Here is a 25,106-nt window from a genome sequence, read left to right as displayed (position 1 = left end):
GATTCCCTTGGGCCATTTTTATTTTTTTTAATTGAAGTGTAGTTGATTTATAGTGTTGTGCTAATTTCTGCTATACAGCAAAGTGACCCAGACATATATGTACATATATACATTTCCTTTCTTTCTTTTCTTTTTTTTAGGGCCACATCCATAGCATATGGAGGTTCCCAGGCTAGGGGTCAAATCAGAGCTACAACTGTCAGCCTATAGCCACAACCACAGCAATGCAGGATCCAAGCCTCATCTGCCACCTACACCACAGCTCACGGCAACGCCAGATCCTTTACCCACTGAGCAAGGCCAGGGATCGAACCTACCACAATAGCAACTCCCTACATTTCCGTTCTTACATTACCTTTCATCATAATCTATCACAAGAGACTGGATATAGTTCCCTGTGCTATATGTTAGGACTTTACTGCTTATCCATCCTAAATGTAATAGTTTGCATCTGCTAACCTCAAACTCCCAATCTGTCCCACTCCCCCTCCCCCTTCCCCTTTAGCAAGCACAAGTCTATTCTCTGAGTCTGTTTCTGTTCTGTAGATAGGTTCATTTGTGCCATATTGTAGTTTCCACATTTCAGCAATATCATACAGTATTTGTCCTTCTCTTTCTGACTTACTTCACTTAGTATGATAATCTCTAGTTTCATGTTGCTGCAAATAGCATTATTTGGTCTTTCTGTGGCTAAGTAGTATTCTGTTGTATATATGTACCACATCTTCTTAATCCATTCAACTATAGGTGGGCATTTAGGTTGTTTCCACGTCTTGGCTATGTGAATAGTACTGCTATGAAAATAAGGGTGCATGTTTCTCTCTGAATTGTAATTTTGTCTGGATATATGCCTAGGAGTTGGACTGCTGGATCATGTGGTAGTTCTATATTCAGTTTTCTGAGGAACCTACATACTGTTGTCCCTAGTGGTTGAACCAATTTACATTCCCACCAACAGTGTAAGAGGGTTTCCTTTTCTCCACACCCTCTCCAGCATTTGTTATCTGTAGACTTTAATGATGGCCATTCTGGCTGGTGTGAGGTGTATCTCATTGTAGTTTTGATTTGCATTTCTCTAATAATTAGTGATGTTGAGCATTTTTTCATGTGCCTACTGGTCCATATGTTTTCTTTAGAGAAAAGTCTTCTGCCCATTTTTTGATTGGGTTGTTTGTTTTTTTGTTGTTATTAAGATTTATTATTTGCAAATATTTTCTTCAAGAATGTGGTTTCTCTTCTCATTTTCTTAGTGATATCTTGGAAAAATAGAAGTTTCCAATTTTGATGATGTCCAATTTATCTTTTTTTTTTTTTTTTTTTTTTCTTTTGTCTTTTGTCTCTTTAGGGCCCCACCCACAGCATATGGAGGTTCCCAGGCTAGGGGTCTAATCTGAGCTAGAGCCACCGGCCTATATACCACAGCCACAGCAGCACCAGATCCAAGCCACGTCTGTGACCTACACCATGGCTCATGCCAATGCCAGATCCTTAACCCACTGAGCAAGGCCAGGGATCTAACCCGCAACCTCATCGTTCCTCGTCGGATTCGTTTCTGCTGTGCCACAACGGGAACACCTCAATTTTTTCTTTTTTAGGTTGTCTTGGGGGCATATCTAAGAAATCTTTGCCTAATTTAACTAAGGTCACAGAGATTTTTCTCCCGTGTATTTTTTTTTTCTTTTTTTTCTTTTTTCCGGGGTCTTTCTGTCTTTTTATAGGGCAAGCCCATGGCATGTGGAAGTTCCCAGGCTAGGGGTCTAATCAGAGCTGTAGCCACCAACCTACACCAGAGCCACAGCACTCGGGATCCGAACCGTGTCTGTGACCTGCTCCACAGCTCACAGCAACGCTGGATCCTTAACCCACTGAGTGAGGCCAGGGATCAAACCCACAACCTCATGGTTCCTAGTTGGATTCGTTAACCACTGAGCTATAATGGGAACTCCCTGTGTTTTTTTCTACCAGTTTATTTGTCTGTTTTAGGGGTTTTTTTTTGGGGGGGGGGTTGTTTGTTTGTTTTAGCTCTTTTTTTTCTTGGTATCTTGAAAGAGATTATATTTATTATTGGTTTACCTTAAAAGGTAGAGAAAAGAATGAGTGATATGATTATCTTTTGTACTCCTGTACATCAGGTCTGATTCTGGTTATTTCCATCCTTCTCCATGCAGTATGTTAAAATTGAAAGGCTTGAAGAATTCCCATCATTGGAAACTAGGTCTTTGTCCTTGCTGCAGTTCATGTTGAGCTACTGGGTAGAGAGCTTCATAGCTTCTTTTATCTTTTGATCCATAAATTGCAAATGAATTGAATTTTTCACACTTGGTGGAAAATAACTCCAAGGAAGATAAGTTTGGCCTTCCCATTTTGTCTCTTTCTGGACACTTTGAATTTGATAGATCAAGTTCTTGTTCCCACTCGTTTTTTCTTCCAGGGAGTAAAAAATAAAAACACCCAGTGCTGTCCATGGGGACAAAGTTCAACTTCTAAATTCTGTTCAGTTATGTCACTCAAGAAAAACGCTTCCGGGAGTTCCCATCATGACTCAGTGGAAACGAATCTGACTAATATCCATGAAGACACAGATTTGATCCCTGGGCTCTCAGTTGGTTAAGGATCTGGCGTTGGCTGTGAGCTGTGGTGTAGGTTGCAGATGCGGCTCGGATCCTGTGTTGCTGTGGCTGTTGTGTAGGCCAGCGGCTACAGCTCTGATTTGACCCCTAGCCTGGGAACCTCCACATGCCACGGGTGCGGCCCTAAAAAGACAAAAAGAAAAGAAAAAGGCATCCACAACTGCATAATCCCACAGTTCATTGAAAGACTTTCCTGGTTTTCATAGTAGGGCTGGAGGATCATTGAAAAATAGAGCACTAACTTCCATCATCACTCTTCTGTCACTTGGATTCAGCCTAACAAACACAGGCTCATGCTTCACTGGACAGCTCTCTGCAGGTTCTGGGGGAGGGACTTGGAAGATTGAAACAGAGACATCTGTTGAAGGACCACCAGTGAACACTTAATTAATCCACTGAATTTTGAGCAGGTTTTGTTTTTTGTTTTTTGTTTTTTATTTTTATTTTTATTTTTTCAAAAAAAGAGCTAGAGTTTACACTCTCAATTTCTCCTTCCAGCAAGTTTTTGTGTTAACTTCATAGCCACTATATTTAAATTGGGGGGAGGGGGTTCTTTTAAAAAAAAAAGAAGAAGAAAAAGAAAGAAAGAATGAAAATCCACTGGGCCCCATCAACTGAAGACACAGGCCTGACAGTTTACCCGCTGCCACACAGGTGGCTTAGCCCTCTATCTGGTTTTAGCTCTTTATGTTTAGGTCTTTAATATGTTTGGAGATAATTTTGCATGTGGTGTCCACATCTGGTGATCTGGCACTGGGAGAAAGAGCCTCCAGAGCATCTGGCCTTGAAGGCCAGTGGGGCTTGTGCACAGGAGCTCCACGGGACTGGGGGAAATGGAGACCACATTCTTGAAAGGCGCACACAGACTTTCACGTGCACTGGGCCCCAGTGCAAAGCTAAGGCGCCATAGGAATCTGGGTCGGACCTGACTGCAGTTCTTGGAGGATCTCCTGGTAAAACAGGGGATGACTGTGGCTTATTTTGCATTGGAGGCAAAACTCTTGGGAATGTTCATCAGTGTGCATTTCTCTGGAGGTGGCCATTTTGCAAAAATCTGGCCCCAGCCATCACCCATGGAGAAGCCCCAGGCCAAACAATAATCTGGGTGGGATCACAGCCCCAACCAGCAGTAAACTGGCTGCCTAAAGATCCCCCAGGCACACAGCAGCCTCAGTCTCACGCAGAGACCAAGCCCCACCCACCAGAGGGATAGGTATCAGCCTGCCTACCAGGGCAGGCATCTGTCCCTCCCATCAGGAAGCCTACAGCAAGCCCCTGTACCAAATCCAGCCACCAAGGGGGCAGACACCAGAAGTAAGAGACGTTTAGGTCTTTAATCTGTTTGGAGATAGTTTTGCATGTGGTGTGAAATAAGTGTCCAGTTTTTCCATATCATTTATTGAAAAAATACTTGTCCACCTTGCTTATTTAAACTCATTTTGGCTATTCCATGTTTTTTTCATTTTCATATAAGTTATGGAATATAGTTGTTGATTTTTTTTAAAATGCTGCTTAGATTTTTTATTATTATAACTGCATGAATTTGAGACTAGACATCTTAACAACATTGAGTCTTCTATTCATGAACATTGTGTATCTCTCCATTTATTTAGATCTGGATTTTTAAAAAATTTAGTGACTTGCCTTCGCCAATTTTGTTCAGTTTTATACTTGTCCTTTTGTGTATAAAAATCATTAACCTTTTCACATGTTCATCACCAGAAATCCTCCTACAGTATTTTAAACCTGGGAACAGGCTTAATGTTTTCAATTCTTTGATTATTTTAGTCTTTTGTAAAATTTTTAAAAATTTTTCTTTGGAGCTCCCTGATGGCTCTGTGGATTAAAGATCTGACATTGTCACGACTATGGCTTGGGTTGCTGCTGTGTTGCAGGCTCAAAACCTGGCCCAGGAACTTCCAAATGCCATAGGCACAGCCAAAAAAAAAAAAAAAGTTTTCTTCAAGGGCACTATCTAGATGATTGTTCTCTATTGTATTAGCTTGTAGAAATATCTGTAGAAATTCACCTTTAGTGGAGGAGAAAACAGTGGTATCTTGTAACTTTTGTTTCCTGTTTCTCTGAAGTGTCTCCAACGGAATTCCTTGAAGAGAAAATGGCCTACCAGGAATATCAAAACAGCCAGAACTGGCCAGAAAATACAAACTTTTGCTTTGAACCTGAGCAAGGGGTGAATCCAATCCAGACTGGTAAGTGCAAGGCTTGCTTTGTGACTGTTGAGTGTGAACTATGACATAAACATGAAAAAGCCACAGCATGACTCCTAAATATAGCTCATAAACCACACCAAGGTATAATTGTTTCCCATGAGCACTTGGCCCTTTTTCCTCTCTATTTATTCCTCCTTCTGAGGCAGGTGCCCCATTAGTTCTCTCCCCTTCAAAACCTGTTTTGAGTACACTAACTGAAATTCATATTCATTGAAAACACTAGATAGTACCTTAGAACCATAATCCTTCCAAAAGGAATCATTATAGTAAGAATAGCACCATTTGTTGAATGCTTATTTTGTACCAGGCACAGTGCTGGAGCCTTTATATACATATCATCTGCATCTCTTTTTTTTTTTAATTCTGCCAATGATATATTATCCCCATTTGACAAAAGAGACTAATGCTTATACCCAATTTCTATAAAATTCAAACTATTTTTTTTGGTTTTGGCTGCTCCTGACACATATGGAAGTTCCTGGGCCAGGGATTGAACCCATGCCTCACCATCAGCCTGAGCTGCTACACTGACAACACCGGATCCTTAACCTGCTATGCCACATGGGAACTCCTGATACTAATTTATAGAGACAAAAAAATCATAGCTCTAGTTGCCTAGAGCTGGAAGTGGCAGGAGGGATGGACTACAGAAGGACCTCAAAGCAGTAGCATTGATGCTTCTATGTCACAGTTAGGCAGATTATTTGTTTCCACTTATGTATGGCTTCTTTTTTTGCTATCTAACTTAGAAGGCACTTGTAACTGGTTCCAAATGATCTAGTACTTGATATTCTATACCATTCTCCAATTATTGGCTACCCTAGATATATGTAATTCTTTTTAAAATCTTTATTAAGATATAATTCACATACCATAAAATTCACCTATTTAGAGTGTACAGTTCAGTGGAGTTCCCATTGTGGGTCAGCGGAAACGAATCTGACTATCATCCATGAGGACTCAGGTTCAATCTCTGGCCTCACTCAACAGGTTAAGGATCTGGTGTTGCCGTGGGCTGTGATGTAGGTTGCAGACGTGGCTCAAATCTGGCATTGCTGGGCTGTGGTGGTAGGCCAGCAGCTATAGCTCCTATTCAACCCCTGGAAACTACCATATGCCGTGGGTACAGCCCAAAAAAGCAAAAAAAAGTACAATTCAGTGGATTTTTTGGGCATTTACACATATGTACAGTTATCCCTAGAGTCTGTTTTAGAATATTTTTAATCACCTCTTAAAGAAACTCAGTATACTTTAGATGACACCCCCTACCTTCTTATTTAACCCAGCACTAAGCAACCACTAATCTACTTTCTGTCTCTACAAGTTTTCTATTCTGGACATTTCATATAAATGGAATCATAATAATATGTGGTCTTTTGTGGCTGGCTTTCTTCATTTGGCCCAATATTTTCAAGGTACATGCATTTTGTGGAATAGATTAGAACTTTATTCTTTAAAAAATTAATAAATAATAAATATTTATTATTTAAAGAACAATGTTGGTGGAGTTTCTGTTGTGGCTCAGTGGTAATGAACCCAGCTAGTATCCATGAGGATGTGGGTTTGATCCCTGGCCTTGGGTCAGGTATCCGGCTTTGCCATGAGCTGTGATGTAGGTCAACCCTGTGGCTCAGATCTTGTGTTGCTGTGGCTGTGGCATAGATGCATTTTGTTCATTAGTTAATGGACCTCTGGGTGGTTTCCATTTTTTTTTAAGCTATTGTAAATAATGCTGAAAGCATTCATGTATGCATTTTTGTGTAGACACACTTTCATTTTTCTCAGGTATGTATTAGATTGGAATTGTATTCAAATGGTAACTCTATGTTTAATCGTTTGAGGAACTGCCAAGCCGTTTTCCAAAGCAACTGCACCATTGAGGTTTGCACTCAATCCACATCCTTGACAGCACTTGTTTTCCCTTTTTAATAAAGTTATAGCTAACCTAGTGGGTGTGATATGGTATCTTGTGATTTTGATTTGCATTTTCCTAATGACTGATGATGTTGATTATCTTTTTGTCTTTTCATGTGCTTATATGTGCCATTCGTGTATCCTCCTTGGAGAAATGTGTATTCAGATCCTTTGACTTTTTTTTTTTTGTCTTTTTTTTTTTAACCTTTTTTTTTTTTTAAACCTTTTCTAGGGCAGCTCCCATGGTATGTGGAGGTTCCCAGGCTAGGGGTTGAATCAGAGCTGCAGCCGCCAGCCTGCACTAGAGCCACAGCAATGTGGGATCCGAGCCGCATCTGCAACCTACACCACAGCTCACGGCAACGCCGGATCCTTAACCCACTGAGCAAGACCAGGGACCGAACCTGCAACCTCATGGTTCCTAGTCGGATTCGTTAACCACTGCGCCATGACGGGAACTCCCTTTGACCATTTTTAAAAATTGATTTGTCTTTTTTTGGGCAGTAAGAGTCCTTTATATATTCTACATACTGGACCCTTATCAGATTTGTGACTTGCAATATTTTCTCCCATTTCACAGGTTTTCTTCTACTTTTCTTAATAGTGTCCTTGGAGCACAATTTTTTTTTTTTTCCTAATTTTTTGGCTGCACCAGCAGCATATCGAAGTTCCCAGGCCAGGGGTTGAATCTGAGCCAGGCTGGGACCTGCACTGCAGCTGCATTTGCAGCAGTGATAGATCCTTAACCCAGTGCACTATGCTGGGAATCGAACCCTTACCTCCACAGAGACAAGTACAATCATTAGCCTGCTGTGTCACAGTGAGAACTCCAGTCTTCCAGTCCTTAAACATGGAAACAAGGAATATTTTTCCATGTGTTTACATCCTTTTTTGTTGTTGTTGTTGCCATTGTATTTATTTATTTTTTGGCCTAAATCCATGGCATACGAAAGCTCCTGAGCCAGGGATTGAATGATTGAATCCATAACACAGCAGTAGCCAGAGCCACAGCAGTGACAACATGGGGTCCTTAATCCACTGAGCCTCCAGGGAACTTCTATATCTTATTTCTCTCAACAATATTTTTATGGTTTTTAGAGTGTAAATTTATATTCTTCATAAAATTTATTACTAATATTTTATTCTTAAGGTTATTAATGGATTTTTTTTTTCGGACGTCTTTTAGGGTCCCACCCGCGGCATATGGAAGTTCCCAGGCTAGGGATTGAATCTGAGCTGTAGCTATACACAGCCACAGCAATGCCAGATCTGAGCCACGTCTGTGACCTACACCAGAGTGAGGCCAGGAATTGAACCTGAGTTCTCATGGATACTAGTTGGGTTCGTTACCACCGAGCCACAATGGGAACTCTTGGAATTGCTTTAATTTTATTTTTAGACTATTCTGAATCTGAATTGGTTTTTTTATATGAGCTTGTATCTTCTCACCTAACTCATTAGTTCTAGTGATTTTTTAGTGGATAATTTAGGATTTTCTACATATAAAATTTTGTCATATAGAAGAATAGTTTACTTCTTCCTTTCCTATCTGGATGCATTTTATTTCTTTTCTTTGCCTAATTGCTTTGGCTAGAACCTTCAGTACAATGTTCAATAGAAGTGACAAGAGCAGACATCCTTGTTTGTTCCTGGTCTTAGGGAACTGCATCCAGTCTTTCACCATTAAGTATGGTGTTATGTGGGTGGGTTGGGAGGGGATTTTAGATTCCATTTGTCAGAAAATGCCTTCTGTCCTTATTTGCCCAGTGTTTGATATATCATGAAAGGGTGTTGGAGTTTTGTCAAGTATTTTTTCTGCATCTGTTGATAATGATTTGGTTTATTTTTGTATTCTATTGATACATTTGTTTTCCATTAATTGATTTTTGGATATTAAACCAACCTTGCATTCCTGCAATGCATCCCATTTGGTCTTGGTGTGTAATTAGTTTTATATGCTGGCACATATATAAACATATATTGAGGATTTTTACATCCATATTTAGCAGAGACGTTGGTCTGTAATTTTCCTTTCTTGTAAAGTCTTCGTGTAGTTTTATACTGGTCTCACACAGTGAATTGGGAAGTGTTCGCCCTGTAATATTTTTGGAAGCATTTGTGAAAAACTGGTTTTCATTCTTCTTAAATAAATGTTTGGTAGAATTCATCAGTGAAGCCATCTAGGTCAGGACTTAATTACTGACCAGCAATGGTGACTTCCTTTTTTTTTTTTTTGTCTTTTTTGTCCTTTTAGGGCTGCACCCATGGCATATGGAGGTTCCCAGGCTAGAGGTCTAATCCAAGCTACAGCAGCCAAGCTATGCCAGAGCCACGGCAACACCAGATCCAAGCCGAGTCTGCGACCTACACCAGCTCATAGCAACTCGGGATTCTTAACCCACTGAGCAAGGCCAGGGATTAAACCTACAACCTCCTGGTTCCTAGTCGGATTCGTTTCTGCTGTGCCACGATGGGAACTCCAAGATGTGGTTTATGACAGAGAGATCAAGGATGACTCCAGGGTTTTTTTGACCAAAAAGATAGAATGCCATCAGAGATGGGAAGACTGTATGAGGAGTGGTTTGGGAAACTACTAGATTTTGTTAGATTTTTGGCTTTATTTTATACATTAAGAGTTGGCAGTTTGAACATGAGGGGAGATGAGGGGTTGGGAGGATGAGCTGGGGGGGGGTTTGAGATGAAAATGCTATAAAATTGGGTTGTGATGATTGTTGTACAACTATAAATGTAATAAAATTCATTGAGTAATTAAAAAAAAAAAAACCTGAGGGGAGAGGTCTAGATGGCTGGAGATAGAGATTTGAGTGTCATCATCTTATAGAAGGAATTTTCAGCTGTGAGATGGGATGAGATCACTAAGGCAGGGAAGGCAGATAGAGAAAGATAGGGTCTTCATCCCTCTGCCAACCACTCGGTTCTTTAGTTCTCAGCTTAAATATTTATCAAGTGAAGATATTCCTGGAGTTCAGTTAAAATGTATCCATCTCCTAAATGTTCTCAACCCCAACCCTTACACATCTTTGGGTTTTTATAGCACATGGGGTCTGCCATGTCATAGGCACCCAGTAAAATTGTAATGAAGAAATGACAGAATTTTGTATAATTCTTTGATTTTTACATATGATTTAGCATTCTTCCCCTCCTAATGTGCAAAAAACCATACAACAGTTATTCTTGTTGATAGTTTGATAGTTTAAGTGTCCTGTTTTCCTTTAATGCCTCAGAGCTACAGGAATGCATATTCTCTTTAGGGCTGGGCTTCAGTGCAGCTGCCTCTGACAATTAAAGTGCCTTAAGGAAATTAGCATTCACAGAGGAACTAACTAGTTAGAAAAGCAGATTCTTAGGGCCCAGCAACCTGTTTTTATAAGCCTTCAGGATGATTCAGGTGTGTGCTACATTTTGAGATGGCCTCCTTAGAGAACAGAATTCTTGCTTGGCCTGAATGGTTTTGCTCTTTTTTTCATGTAAGAAGGTACAGAGTTTACCTGATGCTTTCAGTGCCTTTATCATGCCAACTCCTGAGTTCTCTTAAGATGCCAGCTGTTCACCTTGTCTCATTCAGGCAGTTTTGAAATGCACGTTTCTCCAAAGCGCCCACAGGCAGTGAAAATGTCTTTTTTATTTGTTCTGTTGTTTTGGGTTTTTTTTTAATAAGCTAAAATGAATATCTGAATACATATTGAAAATGTAACTGTATTTGTATTTTCACCTCCTGGTATAGTATAGACTTAAGCATTAGCTGTACTTTCAGTTTTATGTATTTGTTGTCTAATTTAGATAATCAAATCATAGGGAATATGAGATTTTTAACTTATAACGAATGAGTTAGTGGATATTAGATTCCTTACCATGTTCAGTCTCATATCAACTTAATTAACTCGCTGTTGACAACTCTTCTATAACTAATCAGTATTCATCATAGGATAATAAAGAATGCTGGAGTTCCCATCGTGGTGCAGTGGTTAACGAATCCGACTAGGAACCATGAGGTTGCGGGTTCGATCCCTGCCCTTGCTCAGTGGGTTAAGGATCTGTCGTTGCCGTGAGCTGTGGTGTGGGTCGCAGACGCGGCTTGGATCGCGCGTTGCTGTGGCTCTGGCGTAGGCCGGCGGCTGCAGCTCCAATTAGACCCCTAGCCTGGGAACGTCCGTATGCCGCGGGAGCGGCCCAAGAAATGACAAAAAGACAAAAAAAAAAAAACAGATCTAAACACAAAAGACTAAAAGAATACAATAACGAAAAAAAAAAAAAAGAATGCTAATCTTTCTGGTTATATTAACTGAGAATGAGTTTTAAATTCCTTCTTTATTCCAGATCCCTTTAAGATGCATCGTGATGATGGCCTGGAAGATTTGCTCTTTCTTCCCAGTGGAACAACCGATGCTTCAGCATTTACAGAACCAAACGATCCCCTGAAAAACAGTTACGGTACGACTTCTCCAACTGGATTTATGTCCTAACTCCATACAATTGCTGTGGCCTTTAATCTCTCACCTTTGAAGTTAACCACGAGGCAAAGTTATGTCAGGGGCTCTGGCTCTGACAAGGCTCTTCCTAGATTAGAAGTCAGTGTTGGCCTGCTCAGGGTCTGCTTGCTTCTTCTCGTAGGGTATTAAATTCTATGTCCTAGGGCCTGAATCTCTCTCCACATTTTACTAGCTTAAGGCTTCGCACAAGTTATGTCCTCTCTAAACTTTGGTTCCTTTATCTATAAAATGTGGTCAAGGAGTTCCTGTCGTGGCGCAGTGGTTAACGAATCCGACTAGGAACCATGAGGTTGCGGGTTTGGTCCCTGCGCTTGCTCGGTGGGTTAATGATCCGGCATTGCCGTGAGCTGTGGTGTAGGTTGCAGACGCGGCTCGCATCCCGCGTTGCTGTGGTTCTGGCGTAGGCTGGCAGCCACAGCTCCGATTAGACCCCTACCCTGGGAACCTCCATATGCCGAGGGAGTGGCCCAAGAAATAGCAAAAAAAAAGACAAAAAAAAAAAAAGTGGTCAACAGTAGCTCTGACCTTAAAGATGTGGTGATGATTAAATTATATTGAAGTACTTCACATAGTGTCTGGTACGTAGTAAACATAAACTAACCTTATTAATTAATAGTATTCTCATTCCTGGTTTTGTATAACTTTTTACATGAATGTGGGCAAGGTAGTGTAGGGTGGGCAAAACTTCTGCTCATCTGAGATGTTCAGTTGAGGCCCTGATAAAACAACAGATTAATTTTAAAAATAGTTTATTGAAGTTCCTGTCGTGGCTCAGTGGTTAACGAATCCGACTAGGAACCATGAGGTTGCGGGTTCGGTCCCTGCCCTTGCTCAGTGGGTTAAGGATCCGGCGTTGCCCTGAGCTGTGGTGTAGGTTGCAGACACGGCTCGCATCCTGCGTTGCTGTGGCTCTGGCTTAGGCCGGTGGCTACAGCTCCGATTTGACCCCTAGCCTGGGAACCTCCATATGCCGCGGGAGTGGCCCAAAGAAATAGCAAAAAGACAAAAAAAAAAGTTTATTAATGCATGCAACATACATCACATGGGAGGAAAGTAACTCAGAGTGGTAGCTTAGAGATTCAGTTTGCATAACATCCCCAACAAAGAATAGTAAGTTTATAGAGAAATGACAGAAACAGTTTTATGCTTCCAAAAGTCCTACTATGGGAAGGCTAAATACGTGGGAGGGAACTAGAGACAGGTTTGTTGGCAGAGTCTTCTGATGCTCTCCCTGGCCTGATAAGAGTTTATCCCCAGCAAAAGGAAAATGTATATCCTGCCTTTAGGAAGAAAAGGGGGGTGCTTTTTCTTGGTTTGCTGTTTGTTAAATTGCCTTCAACTCAGAGTTTTTATATTGAAAAAGCATATTTTGGTGTGACATATTCTGGTTTCCTTTGGTACCCATTATCCGTAAGTCCTGCTTCAAATAATGCTTATGGAGTTCCCGTCCTGGTGCAGTGGAAACAAATCCAACTAGGAACCATGAGGTTGCGGGTTTGATCCCTGGCCTCACTCAGTGGGTTAAGGATCCGGCATTGCTGTATAGGTCGCAGATATGGCTTGGATCTGGCATTGCTGTAGCTCTGGTGTAAGCCGGCGGCTGCAGCTCCGATTAGACCCCCCAGCCTGGGAACCTCCATATGCCGTGGATGCAGCCCTGAAAAGACCAAAAAAAAAAAAAAAGAGAGAGACAAATAATGCTTGTAATTCTGTATTTGTAAAAATCCAGGCTAATAATACGTTTCTTTTACGCTCTGCTTTGGACTGATAATATCCTGGGAGAAGGATGTTAAATGAGTTGACTTTGATGCTGTCCATCTCTTCTGACACTTCAATTTTAGCTTTGACTCCTATTTCTTCAGCTTACTAGCTAATGAATCATTTAATTTGCATTGACTTTCCTTACAGCAACTTTCTTCTCCTGTGTTCTCTGTGCTTTACCTCAGCGCAAGCCCCTGTCACTTCATGCCTAGATCACTTCTGTAGTCTTCTGACAGACTTCCTGCCCCCCTTTAAAATTAATTCTGGATATACCTGTTACACTGATCACTCTGACGCCCTGTTCTATAATCATTATCTCATTTTCATAATTAAGACATGAGACTTTTCCCCCCTTCTCTTCAGTTTCTCTGGTTCTAATCCTATTTCCCCTCTCTGGTATATAAGATCTGTTGAATCACTAATCTCAGTCTCAGAAGCATTCTTGGTATCTTCATTCTTTTCTTTGCTCAGGGATCTCCAACCTTGAAGTTGACTACTCTCTCCTCTTTTCCTGCTCTTGCTTCTCCTCTGAAGCCTTCTGTGACTATTCTGGTCTTTATGGTTGTTTTTAAGCTCTTGTAGCATTTAGTCCATACTGTACACTTTACCTTATTTGCTATGTGACTACCTTGCCTATCTAGCTAAATTATAATAATCTTTTTTTTTTCTTCTCCTTTTGCTTTTTGGGGCTTTTTAGGGCTGCACCTGTGGCATATGGAAGCTCCCAGGCCCAGGGGTCGAATCAGAGCTACAGCTGCCAGCCTATACCACAGCCATAGCAACTCGGGATCCGAGCCACGTCTTCGACCTACACCACAGCTCACAGCAACACCAGATCCCCGACCCACTGAGCAAAGCCAGAGATCGAACCTGCGTTAACAGAGATGATAGTCCAGTCCGTTACCACTGAACCACAACGGGAACTCCCTAGATTGTAGTAATCTTGATGGCGAGGACCATGTGATTATTATGTCTGGCAGAGGACAACATAATAATAATGCTTTTATATCTGCCTAATTCTTAATAATGTAAAAAGCATTTTCACAGAATTGTCCTTTAATGTTGGAAAGGTGTTAATCTCGTTAACATCACTGTGAAGGTGAGGAAATTGATTCACAATCCCTAACTATACATTATGCTATTAATTGTGATGTTGAAGCAAGAGCTCATCCTTTGGTATCTTTGAAAAACATTGTAAAAGGTGATCAGTCAATGCTGATTAATGGCGTGACAGCCTAACAATTGACCAAATCTAAAGATTGTCAGTAGTTACTACTTGTAGTTGCAGTTTGTTCATTCTGATTGCTTTGAAAAGGTTTTGGCAAATTTTTTCTTTTTCTTTTGTGGCCACACCTGAGGCATAAAAAGTTCCTGGACTAGAAATTGAACCCTTGCCTCCTCAGCAACCCAAGTCAACACAGTTGAATTCTTTTTTTTTTTTTTTTTTTCTTTTTTTTCCCTTTTTGTCTGCTCCATGGCATATGGAGTTCCCAGGCCAGGAATCAGGTCTAAGCCACAGTTGCAACCTACGCCACAGCTATGGCAACACTGGATCTTTTAACCCACTGTGTGAAGCTGGGATCGAATCTGAGTCCTGGTGCTGCAGAGACCCCACCAATCCCCTTGTGCCACAGTAGAAACGCCTATAAAACTGATTTTAAATATCAGATGTCTTTTTCCCTCAGTGTTGGCTTAGTTTCAAAAATGTTTTTGTTTGTGTTTTAATATTAGGTCTCTTTCCCTGTGACACGTTTGCTCCTGCAGCTGTTGTTCCTCAGGGATGGTCTGTGGAAGCTCCCAACCCTCCACACTCAGAGCCTTTAATTTCCCCCATAGCTGTTATACAACCTCTGCAGCCCATGGCAGGTAAGATATTAGAATTCCTCTTTATCAACTAATAATCAATATAAATAATCAGGTATGTTTAATTTTTTTTCTTTTTTTAGGGGTGCACCCACAGCATATGGAGGTTCCCAGGCTAGGGGTTGAATCAGAGCTACAGCTGCTGGCCTATACCACAGCACCTTGGGATCCGAGCCACATCTGCAACCTACACTATAATTCTTGCTGACGCCGGATCCTTAACCCACTGAGCGAGGCCAGGGATTGAACCCTCAGCCCCATGGTTACTAGACGGATTCCTCTCCACTGTGCCACAGTGGGAACTCCTATCAGGCATTTTTAGCCTTATGCAGCAATACAATTAAAATTTTCACAACTATTGCAAGTTTTCATTTGTTTGTTTGCTTTTTTAGGGCCATACAGGAAGTTCCCAGGCTAGGGGTTGAATCAGAGCTATAGCTGCAGGCTTACACCACAGCCACAGCAATTCAGTATCCAAGTGGCAACTGTGACCTGCACCACAGCTCACAGCAACACCAAATCCTTCACCCACCGAGTGAGACCAGGCATCGAACCCACATCCTTATTGATACTAGTTGTGTTCGTTACCACTGAGCCACAGCCTAACTCTAACCTAACCTAACTCAAGTATTTTTAAACTTAAGTTACTGAGGGAGTTCCCATTGTGGCTCAGCAGGTGAAGGACCTGACATAGTGTCTGTGAGGATTTGGATAACTTAAGTAACTGATTTCTCAGCTGGAAGAATTAAGTTGAGTTGAAATACAACACTTAGGGATGATGGGTAAAAAAAATCCCTTTGTGATTCAGTGCAAATTTAGCACTCTGGGGAGTTTTCTTGATGTCCCATAGGCTCTCTTTCTGATACTAATTGTGTACCTGTTATTTGGGATTTTAGACTTGTGATTATTTAAAAAAAATTTTTTTTGCCACACCCATGGCATATGAAAGTTCCCGGGCCAAGGATTGAATCCAAGCCACAACTTCGATCTACACTGCAGCTGTGGCAGCACTGCATCGTTTTAGTCCATTGTGCTGGGCTGGGGATCAAACCTGCACCTTTGCAGCAACCTGGGCTGTTGCAGTTGGATTCTTAACCCACTATGCCACAGTGGGGACTCCTAGACTTATTTTTTGGTCTCCTCTACCTTTCTTCCTCCATTGTTTGTTCTCCCAGTATTCTAGTCTTCTAAGTATTGAGACTGTCAAAGCGTAGGCACAAATGCATTGGTAATGTTTAGGATCTTACAGTCACGAAAGCCAAGATCGTCTTGTGCTCCAAGAAAGTAAGATGAATGAAGAGCTATGACCAGACAATGATGGATCCTAAATTTCCATCTTATTTCCCTTAGAGCCAGCTGAGGATGTAGAAATGTCATCATTAGAAGAGAGGGCACCAACGAAAGCATTGGAAATGATGATGGGACTGATGGCTGTTGACATGGCACCATCTAGAGAATCAGAATTGATCCCGGCCAAGGATGTGGTCTCAGCCACAGAAACAGAGGTGGCATTGGCTAAAGACATGGAACCACCTCCCAAACCAGATGTGGCACTGGCCAGGAACACAGAATCATCCATCAAATCAGACATGGTCCTAGGCAAGGACATAGCACTACCCACAGAAACAGAGGAAGCACCGGTTAAGGATGTTGTATGGCCCACAGAAACAGACGTGTCTTTGGCCGAGAACATGGTGCTGCCCACAGAAACAGAAGCAGCCCCGGCCAAGGACATACTACTATTCAAAGAAACAGAGAGGACATTACCTGTAAAAATGGATGTGGCCCAAGGTGAGGTCATAGTACTACCTACAGACCAAGAGATGGCCTCAGCCCAGTGTATAGCATCACTCTCAGAAATAGAGGTGGAACTGGTTTCAGACATTGTATCAGCCACAGAACTGTCCTCAGCCAAGGATGTAGCCCTGTCCTCAGAAACAGAGTTGGCCCTGACTGGGAATATGGCCACACCTCCAGAAACAGAAGTCACACCAGTCAAGGATATGGCTTCACCCCCAGGAATAGAGGTGGCCCTGGGCAAGGATGTGGTTTCACCTCCAGAAACAGAAGTCACACCAGTCAAGGACATGGCTTCACCCCCAGGAATAGAGGTGGCCCGGGGCAAGGATGTTGCCCTGCCTCCAGAAACAGTGGTAGCCCTGGGCAAGGATGTGGTTTTACCTCCAGAAACAGAGATGGCCCTGGGCAAAGATGTGGCTGTGCTCCCAGAGACAGAGGTGACTAAGGATGTTGCTGTGCCTCCAAAAACTGAGATGGCCCCATCCAACAATGATGCTTCAGCCAAGACCCTTGCACCATCATCAGAAGCAGAGGTGGCACCGGTTCCAGTTAAGGACATGGGAATTATGTGGACACAGGAAGAAACAAGTGAGGACTCCCAGTTAGAGTCTCTCCGCAATGAGGAACAGTTAGCTGCACCTCCTCTCGTGATGTCACCAGGTATGGGCATATGCTTACTTGCGCTGTTTCTGTCCCCCAGGGTGTGCTCCCCAGAAAGGACAGACATCATACTGGGCAACATAAAGACAGTCACACTTTTTTTTTTTTTTTTTTTGTCTTTTTAGGGCCATACCTATGGCATATGGAAATTCCCAGGCTAGCGGTTGAATCAGAGCGATAGCTGCCGACCTACGCCATAGCCACAGCAATGCCAGATCCAAGTCGTGTCTGCAAGCTACACTGCAGTTCACAGCAACGCTGAATCCCTAACCCACTGCATGAGGCCAGAGATCAAACCCGAGTCCTTGTGTATCCTAGTCGAGTTTGTTACCACTGAGCCATAACGAGAACTCCAGTCACACTGTATTTTGCAAGTCCGTACACATTCCTACTCTCCTAGATAATTCTATCTCACTGTCACCCTCCTCCAACCTGCAGTACCTTCTCCATCCTTGTTCTCTGCTCATCTTCCTGTTTTTCTTACAGATAATTGAAGAGAAAGAGAACATGCACAAACTTCCACTCCTTTGTTTACAGAATTACTTTCATCCTTATCCATCGACTCTACTTTCCCTCCTGTTGCAGTCAGTTAACTGTCCCTGCTTCTAGTAGTAAAGGGCAGAAGCTTTGGTTTGCATTAGATCTCGTCTTCTCTTGCCTACATAAGTATTTTGCCCTAGCCGTTCTGTCTTCCTGCCTCTCATGATTTTAATCCCCTTTCCATTAGATGATTCCCACCACATAAAAATGTTTGTTATTTTTCCACCCTAAGAAAATCAACCATCCTCCCAACACCGCCTCCCCCACCCCCCGCCCGCCCCTGAAACCCCACTTTTCATTGTTCTCCTGCTCTCATAAGAGCATTTCTCATTCTTCAAAAACTATTCCCATTTCCAGTTTCTAGAAGGTGGAGAAATAGCTGAAGCAGTGCTTCTCTGAAAACCTGTGTTGTCTTTCCTTTTGCCTTTAGAACCAGTCACAGCCACAGGCCAGAAGCACAGCTTGCCAACAGATGAGGACTCTGTGTTAGAAAAACTAGAGCAAAAGAAACCATTCAGTACTCAACCTCCTGAACTTCCTTCAGAGACCTCAGGTAAGTCAGGCGAACAAAGTGACCTCTTTAACTGGGAAAGATGACCTGATGGTAGGAGATGTCGTTCCTTGCGGCGAGGTAACAATCAGCAGTATCGTTCACCAAGTCAGCTCTCTTTCTCAAACAGATTTTGTGTTGTTTAGGCAGAAATTCAGCTTGCTACATATTTTTAAATTATCACTATATCAACCTAGCACATCTAAGCCAATACAGCTGTTCACTGTTCTATCCTGTGCGGCCTTGGGCAGGTTGTTTAGCTTTCGTATGTCTCAGTTTACTCAGCTCTAAGATGAATGAATTGGTCAGATATTCTGTACACCCTTGCTAGTTACCATATGTTCCATAGCCCAGCAGCATCTAAGCTACCAGGGAGCTTGTTAGAAATACAGGATCTTGGGTTCCTCCTCAGGTGACATCATAATATGCATTTTAACGAGTTCCCCGAGGTAATTCTTATATACATTAAAGTACCCTAAGATGCTTTTTGGCTTTCGAGCTCAATTATTCAGTGAACTTTACACGTTTTTGATGATAAGCCAGAGCATGTGCATGTGATTATCAACTTAGCAATTCCCTGTGTCTGTGTTTAGAATGAGAACTTGAGGGCAGGGACCAAGACTTCCTTCACTTGGAATCTCTAGTGCTTCAAACACTGTCTAGCACTAGGTAGCAGCTAAATAAACGTGATTTTTATTTTATTATTATTTTGCTTTTCTTAGGGCTGTACCCACAGCATATGGAGGTTCCCAGGCTAGGGGTCCAATCGGAGCTATAGCCATCGGCCTACACCACAGCCACAGCCACGCCAGATCCAAGCTGCGTCTGCAACCTACACCACAGCTCACGGCAACGCCGGATCCTTAACTCACTGAGCGAGGCCAGGGATCAAACCTGCAACCTCATGGTTCCTAGTTGGATTTGTTTCTGCTGCGCCACCACGGGAACTCCCATAAACGTGATTTTTAAAATGTTGTTTTAGTGATTCAGAATATCAGTAAAGATTTATTAAGCCCTCATTGTGTATAAAGGACACCAAGCTGAGGCACCCAAATGTTTAAGCCTGGGTCCTGGCCCTTGTGTGATTATATTATATAGCCTTGATGGTGAAAGAAGTTCCTAGGTATGAACTCCAAAACCAAAGATTTATATATTAATTGAATTAAATAGTATAAGAGATGGCACCAGATAGCTGCTGATTAATTACCATATTAAATGTTATAAATGCTGTGGGTTGCTTAAAGCCTAGCAGTTTTCAGAGAAAAATAGTAATTGGCCTGAAGTATTAAGTAAACGAGAGGATTCTCAGGATATTGGAAAGGTAAAAACAATAGCGAAGTCGCTCTCTCTCTTTTCTTTTTTTTTGTCTTTTCTAGGGCCGCACCCATGGCATATGGAGGTTCCCAGGCTAGGGGTCCGATCGGAGCCTACACCACAGCCACAGCAACACAGGATCCGAGCCACGTCTATGACCAACACCATAGCTCATGGCAACACCAGATCCTTACCCACTGAGCAAGGCCAGGGATCAAACCTGCAACCTCATGGTTCCTAGTCGGGTTCGTTAACCACCGCACCATGATGGGAACTCCACTATCTAATTACTTTAATGTTCTTTGAAATCATTTACTGAGTTAGACTTGACAAGCTGTCCTAGGCCCGCCCTCAGTTAGACTCTTACCAGGATCTTGGCTCCTCCATACTGCATTCATTGACATAGAAGCAGGTGGATAGACCAGTTGACTTCCTGAAACTTTATCAAGGGTGCTCATCCTAATGGTTTTAATTCATTACCCTACTTGGCAGTATGTACATTTCTCTGTATTTTGGGAAGTACCTTTAACAAGAGAACATTGAAATCTTAACAAATTTGTCTTTCAAAGTAGGAGGCTTTGGTTCTGAAATGATGTGAATTTTTTCTCTGGCTAAAATACTAATTCAGTATCTTTTTTCCTTTTCTTTTTTCTAAAGTAGCATAATTCTCTCCTTCTGGTTTCTTTCCCAAGTAATTGGTATAATATTGACAAGTAATTAGTATAATATTAGTAACAGACTCTTAGAATTGTCAAATCACATGCATTTCCCTCTAATCCGTGTCACCAAAAAGAGATAGGCGCTTGCCATCTTGATAGTCATCTTGGGAATTATGTACCTATTAAAAATAATAACAAATATAAATATCAGAGAAGATTTTTAGGCAGTAGGTGCTTATTATACACGTTAGATGATCTCTGAATTTCTTTTCTCACCTTTCAAATACTTCATAAATATGTTTGTAAAGAAATCTTCACCTGAGATGATCTTTGGTCTTTGTTATATATTTGCTAATTCCAGTTAAGGGTGAGAAATGTTTTGGAAAAAATTTCTTTCCTAAATGAGTCAGTACATGGGTTGGTGAAAATAGACTACTTAAATGAGTTACTAAGTGGACATTTTTTAAAGAAGCAATAACGAGGGGTTCTCTGTTTGGAATTTTAGCCAACTTCATGTATTGCAGGTACCCCTCCCACACAAGCCAGACAAGTGTGCAGACCCAGTGACCACAGGTCCACCCGGCCCAGGCCTGCCAGGGTCCCTCCTGAGCTGCTGGGAGGATCTTCTCCAAGGAAGACTCTTGATCCTGGGCTAGGCCCCTGCCCTTTGTCTGAGCTGGGTTGGGTTTCTGGTTCATCTTCCTGTGGTGAGCCTGGGAACCAGAGGAAAACTATTCATGGTGACATCCTTGAACCCCAGAGGGATCTTGTCAGGGAGGCCTGGGATCTAGAAAGCACAACCATGATGATGAAGAAAAAAAAGAAAAAACCAAAGCAAAAGAGATATCCTCAACCCCGGGCTGGTGGACCTTCAGATGACGACAATGCAGACGAGTCTAAAAGTCATCTCTTTGCCACTGACCCACGAAAATCAGGTGTTCTTCCCAGCCAGCCTCCCACGGTGGGCACAGAACATGGACTGGTATCCCGGGGAAACTTGAAAAGGGGATATGAAATTGACTCCAGAGCAGCCAAACTGGTAGCTGAGAACTTTGTGTCAGAGAGTCTCAGCATTCCTTCATGTCCTTTGGAAGAACTGCCAAAAACTGCAGTAAATTCTCAGCCCAAACTCAGGGAAGATGCAGAGGGCAAAGGTAATGAGTCAGCACTACAGAGCCAAGACAAGAAATCTCTGCAGCAAGATGAGTGCAAGTCGCAGCCTGTACCTGACCTTAGGTCTTCTGTGGATAAAAGCCAGACAGTAGGCTCCCTCAATCTGAAAGGACCCCTGACAGAAGTTTCTGCACACAAAGTAGAGATCCCTTTGGAGATCATACCCAAAGAGGGTTGCTCTCTTTGGGTGGACCAAGAGGCTGTGGGTAGAATTGCAAAACCCACAGCAGCAGAAGGACTGCCCGTTTTGGTACCCACTTTGACAGCAAGTAATCCATTAGAAAGTAGTCTAAAAGAAGGGAATGATGAAAGTAAAATGACCAAGCTGCAGAAGGACAGACAGAAAGAGTTTTCTGAAGGAGTTGAAGAAGTTAAAGAACTAAAAAAGGAAAGTTTTCCTAGGCAAAGACATGAGAACAGCATCATTGCCTCTGAACAGCTGCAGGATAAGGTGTCCGTTCAGGTTCCTGGACCAGGGAATGAACCATTTAAGAGAATGGTGGGTGACAGCAAAAGCAGGAAGGGAAAGGGCAGTTCGGGGAAAGTGAGAGCGAGTTCTGGGAAGGTGAGAGCAAGGTCTGAGCTACCATTCCTCCCAGACAGCCAGAAAGACAGCAGAGCTGTTCATGCACCAAGTGAGCCAGCCCCGAAAACTGAAACAGTGACTGCTGGGGATAAAAGTGAGGAGCTGGGGCTAGATTCTTCAAAGCCCTCAGGAACAGTAGCCAACCTCACTGAGGCAGTGGTGATGGGGAATCCTAAGGAGGTGACTGACCCGCAAGTGGAAGACACCTTGCAGGCCTTGATTCCTTTGGGAAATGGGTCAGGCATGATTCAGACTTCCATTGCTCCAACAGAAAGAGGAGCTGTAGCTGTGGATATGGGTGTCAGCAACCAGAGCAAGGAGGAAAAGTGTCCTTGGGGGGATCGTGAGGCAGCTCCCTGGATTGCTGAAAAGCCTAAAAAAAGAGGCAGTGAAAGCAGAAACAAAAAGTTTAAAAATAATTATTCCACACAGCCTGCTAGAATGGAGAGGAAGGAAGAAATCTTCAACCTCCCTTTTGTAGGTAGTACTCCCCATCAAAACAAGGAATTAGAACTCACTTTCCCCATAAATCATGACCCTTTGTTCTCATGTGCATCAGATACACCCACAGTGGGAGTAGCTGACCAAAAGGGTAGAAATGCTGAGGCTAATTCTTTGGAGCTTGGGGCTGTTGGCAGGAACAAAACAAACATAGGCGAGGATTCTGCTGTTACCCAACCAACTACCAAGGTGACAGATGTGAGCTGCCAAGACCAAATCCAGGGGGCAGGATTTCTTCCTTCGGTACTGTGTGAGGAGAATAAGATAGATACAGGCAAGGGACACACTGCAGTAGCTGACAAACCAAATAAAAGGAGTAATGATGGAAAAAGCAAAGAGGTTAAAAATAGTTTCCCTGAGAAGCACATTCTGGAGAATAAGATAGATGCAACAAAAATACATGTTCCCATGGAAACCATAGGGGACCACAGAATTGAAGGAATGGGCTATGTGGACGAAAATAGAAATATTACATTTACCTGCCCCAGAACACCACCGAAGTCGATGAATAAGTCAGTCCCTCTAGAGGCTCAGGAATCAGCAGCCTGTGAAAAATTGCCCACTTCTACTTCTCAAGTTGTAAAGGAAAGTGATTCATTTCCAAACATCTTGGCAGAAAGTGGTCAAGAGACAGCTCAAACCCAGATTTCCACATTATTAGTGGTAGATAATTGCAGCAAAGTTGGAGTCCCAGATGAAGAAAGACCCAAGGCCCCCTCTGCTGTTACACCCTCTACAAGCACAGGAGTTGCCCCAACTCTTCCAGCAGCTGTAGAAACAGCTAACAGTCATGGAGGTAACCGTCTTCAGAATAAAAGTGAGCTTGCTGATCCCATGAAAAATGGAGCAGGGGTAGATGGAGGGCATGTGATAGGAGAATCTGAGTCAGTGCCCAGTGGTGCATCTAAGCATTCAGTAGAGAAGACCATGGAGCCAGCAAGAGGGCACCTTCTTTCTGGAGTGCCAGTAGGAGACCAAAACCTGGCAGGTGGGGTCAGAGGCCTAGAAACCTGTACAGATAGGAGTAGTTTTCCAACATGTCCAGTAAACAAAAAGGAAGAGTCTGAGGCGGCTTCTGCTCCAGTTCCAGTTCCTGACCTACTGGGAAACAAAGCACAAAAGCCCAGTTTCTGTGAGGACCAAAATGCCAAAGATAGAGATTCCAAGGGCCCAGACAGTTTGGCTAAGGAGGTATATATGGTTCTTTTGCCTCCAAAAAGTGAAAAAGATAAATTGGAAGAAATCAGTCTGGCTTCTGAAATGAGAGGATCGGCACATGTTTCCTTGGCACAAGCAGAACTCCAGTCAGATGTCTTAGATGACAAAGTTGAAGCGACTCCTTCAAAGGTGATAGATGAATTAGTAGTGACTGCTTCCAAGGCTTCTCAACTCCCAGAACCCAAAGACAAGGTCTTGGAGGCACCTGAGAAAATGACCGAAAAACCTGAACCGAAGGCACTGAGAGAAGGGAATAAGGAAGATAAAAGCAGAACGGCTGAACCGATGAAAGGTTACATGAGACCCACCAAGTCCCGAGGACTCACTCCGCTTTTGCCTAAATCTGCAGTCCAGGAAAGAGAGCGATCCAAGCAATTCAAGTCCAGTGGTATGAACCTGCCTTGGGGAATTATGTGTGCTTGTGGCTTTTTGTCAGCATCAAAAAGGCAAAGAGCTTGTGCTTTGGTTCCATCTAGACTCTAATCATCCTCGTTAACCATTGGTTTGTTGGCATGAAAACCTGTAACTGCTAGTTATGTGTTTTTTCTACAGCCAAGGCATGACTTGTGTCCATCTTGGGAGGCTGGTGACATGGTTGCATGCCTTTCACCCAGCACTGAACCTTGACTTTGAGGGGAAGTTGAATTTCAAGCAATAAATTGTTTAGCAGAAAGCCTATCACTGTCCACAATACTCTTAAATTTTTTTTTTTTAAGTGTGCTTCCTATGTGTAAAGTTTATAGCCAAATTTTAAAAGCCCCTGAGGGACTTTTCCAGATCCACACCTGCTGCATATGGAGGTTCCCAGGCTAGGGGTCTAATCGGAGCTGTAGCCGCCAGCCTACACCAGAGCCACAGCAACGCAGGATCCGAGCCGAGTCTATGACCTACACCACAGCTTACGGCAATGCCAGATCCTTTACCCACTGAGGAAGGCCAGGGATCAAACCTGCGACCTCATGGTTCCTAGTCGGATTCGTTAACCACTGAGCCACGACGGGAACTCCTCTAGCCAAATTTTAATCATGACTTTGCAACAAGTCACAGGAGGAAAGAAAGCACTTCATGTCCAGCTAGGGGGTGGGAGGCTTTTTTTTTTTTTTTTTTTTTCCAGTATTCATATGTGGTTGGTGCTGGTAGAACTAAATATCCAAATTGGCTTTGGATTAAATGAAAATGAATGGCCCGTTATGAG

General features: G+C 42.6%; 1 protein-coding gene across 36 annotated transcripts in view; it reads left to right on the top strand.

Moving 5' to 3' along the window:
• The window catches only part of MAP4 (microtubule associated protein 4), a 171,719-nt gene that overhangs the window by 108,277 nt on the left and 38,336 nt on the right, over positions 1-25,106 (top strand). For 18 of the 36 annotated variants that reach the window (XM_084988098.1, XM_021070581.2, XM_084988097.1 and 15 more), the window contains exons 4-9: positions 4,718-4,840; positions 11,114-11,227; positions 14,779-14,913; positions 16,261-17,370; positions 18,341-18,463; positions 20,958-24,299. In XM_084988098.1, coding sequence (XP_084844224.1) covers positions 4,718-4,840; positions 11,114-11,227; positions 14,779-14,913; positions 16,261-17,370; positions 18,341-18,463; positions 20,958-24,299 — 4,947 coding nt within the window. The remainder of the gene's footprint in view (positions 1-4,717; positions 4,841-11,113; positions 11,228-14,778; positions 14,914-16,260; positions 17,371-18,340; positions 18,464-20,957; positions 24,300-25,106) is intronic. The other 18 variants (XM_084988107.1, XM_084988106.1, XM_021070601.2 and 15 more) reach the window with 1 other exon arrangement.

This window comes from Sus scrofa, chromosome 13 (assembly GCF_054392235.1).
Source record: "Sus scrofa isolate SSC_HxYL_T2T_F1_AM1 chromosome 13, Sscrofa_HxYL_maternal_Yorkshire_Landrace_v2.0, whole genome shotgun sequence".
Taxonomy (NCBI): Eukaryota; Metazoa; Chordata; class Mammalia; order Artiodactyla; family Suidae; genus Sus; species Sus scrofa.
This window is presented reverse-complemented; position numbering and strand designations above follow the sequence as displayed.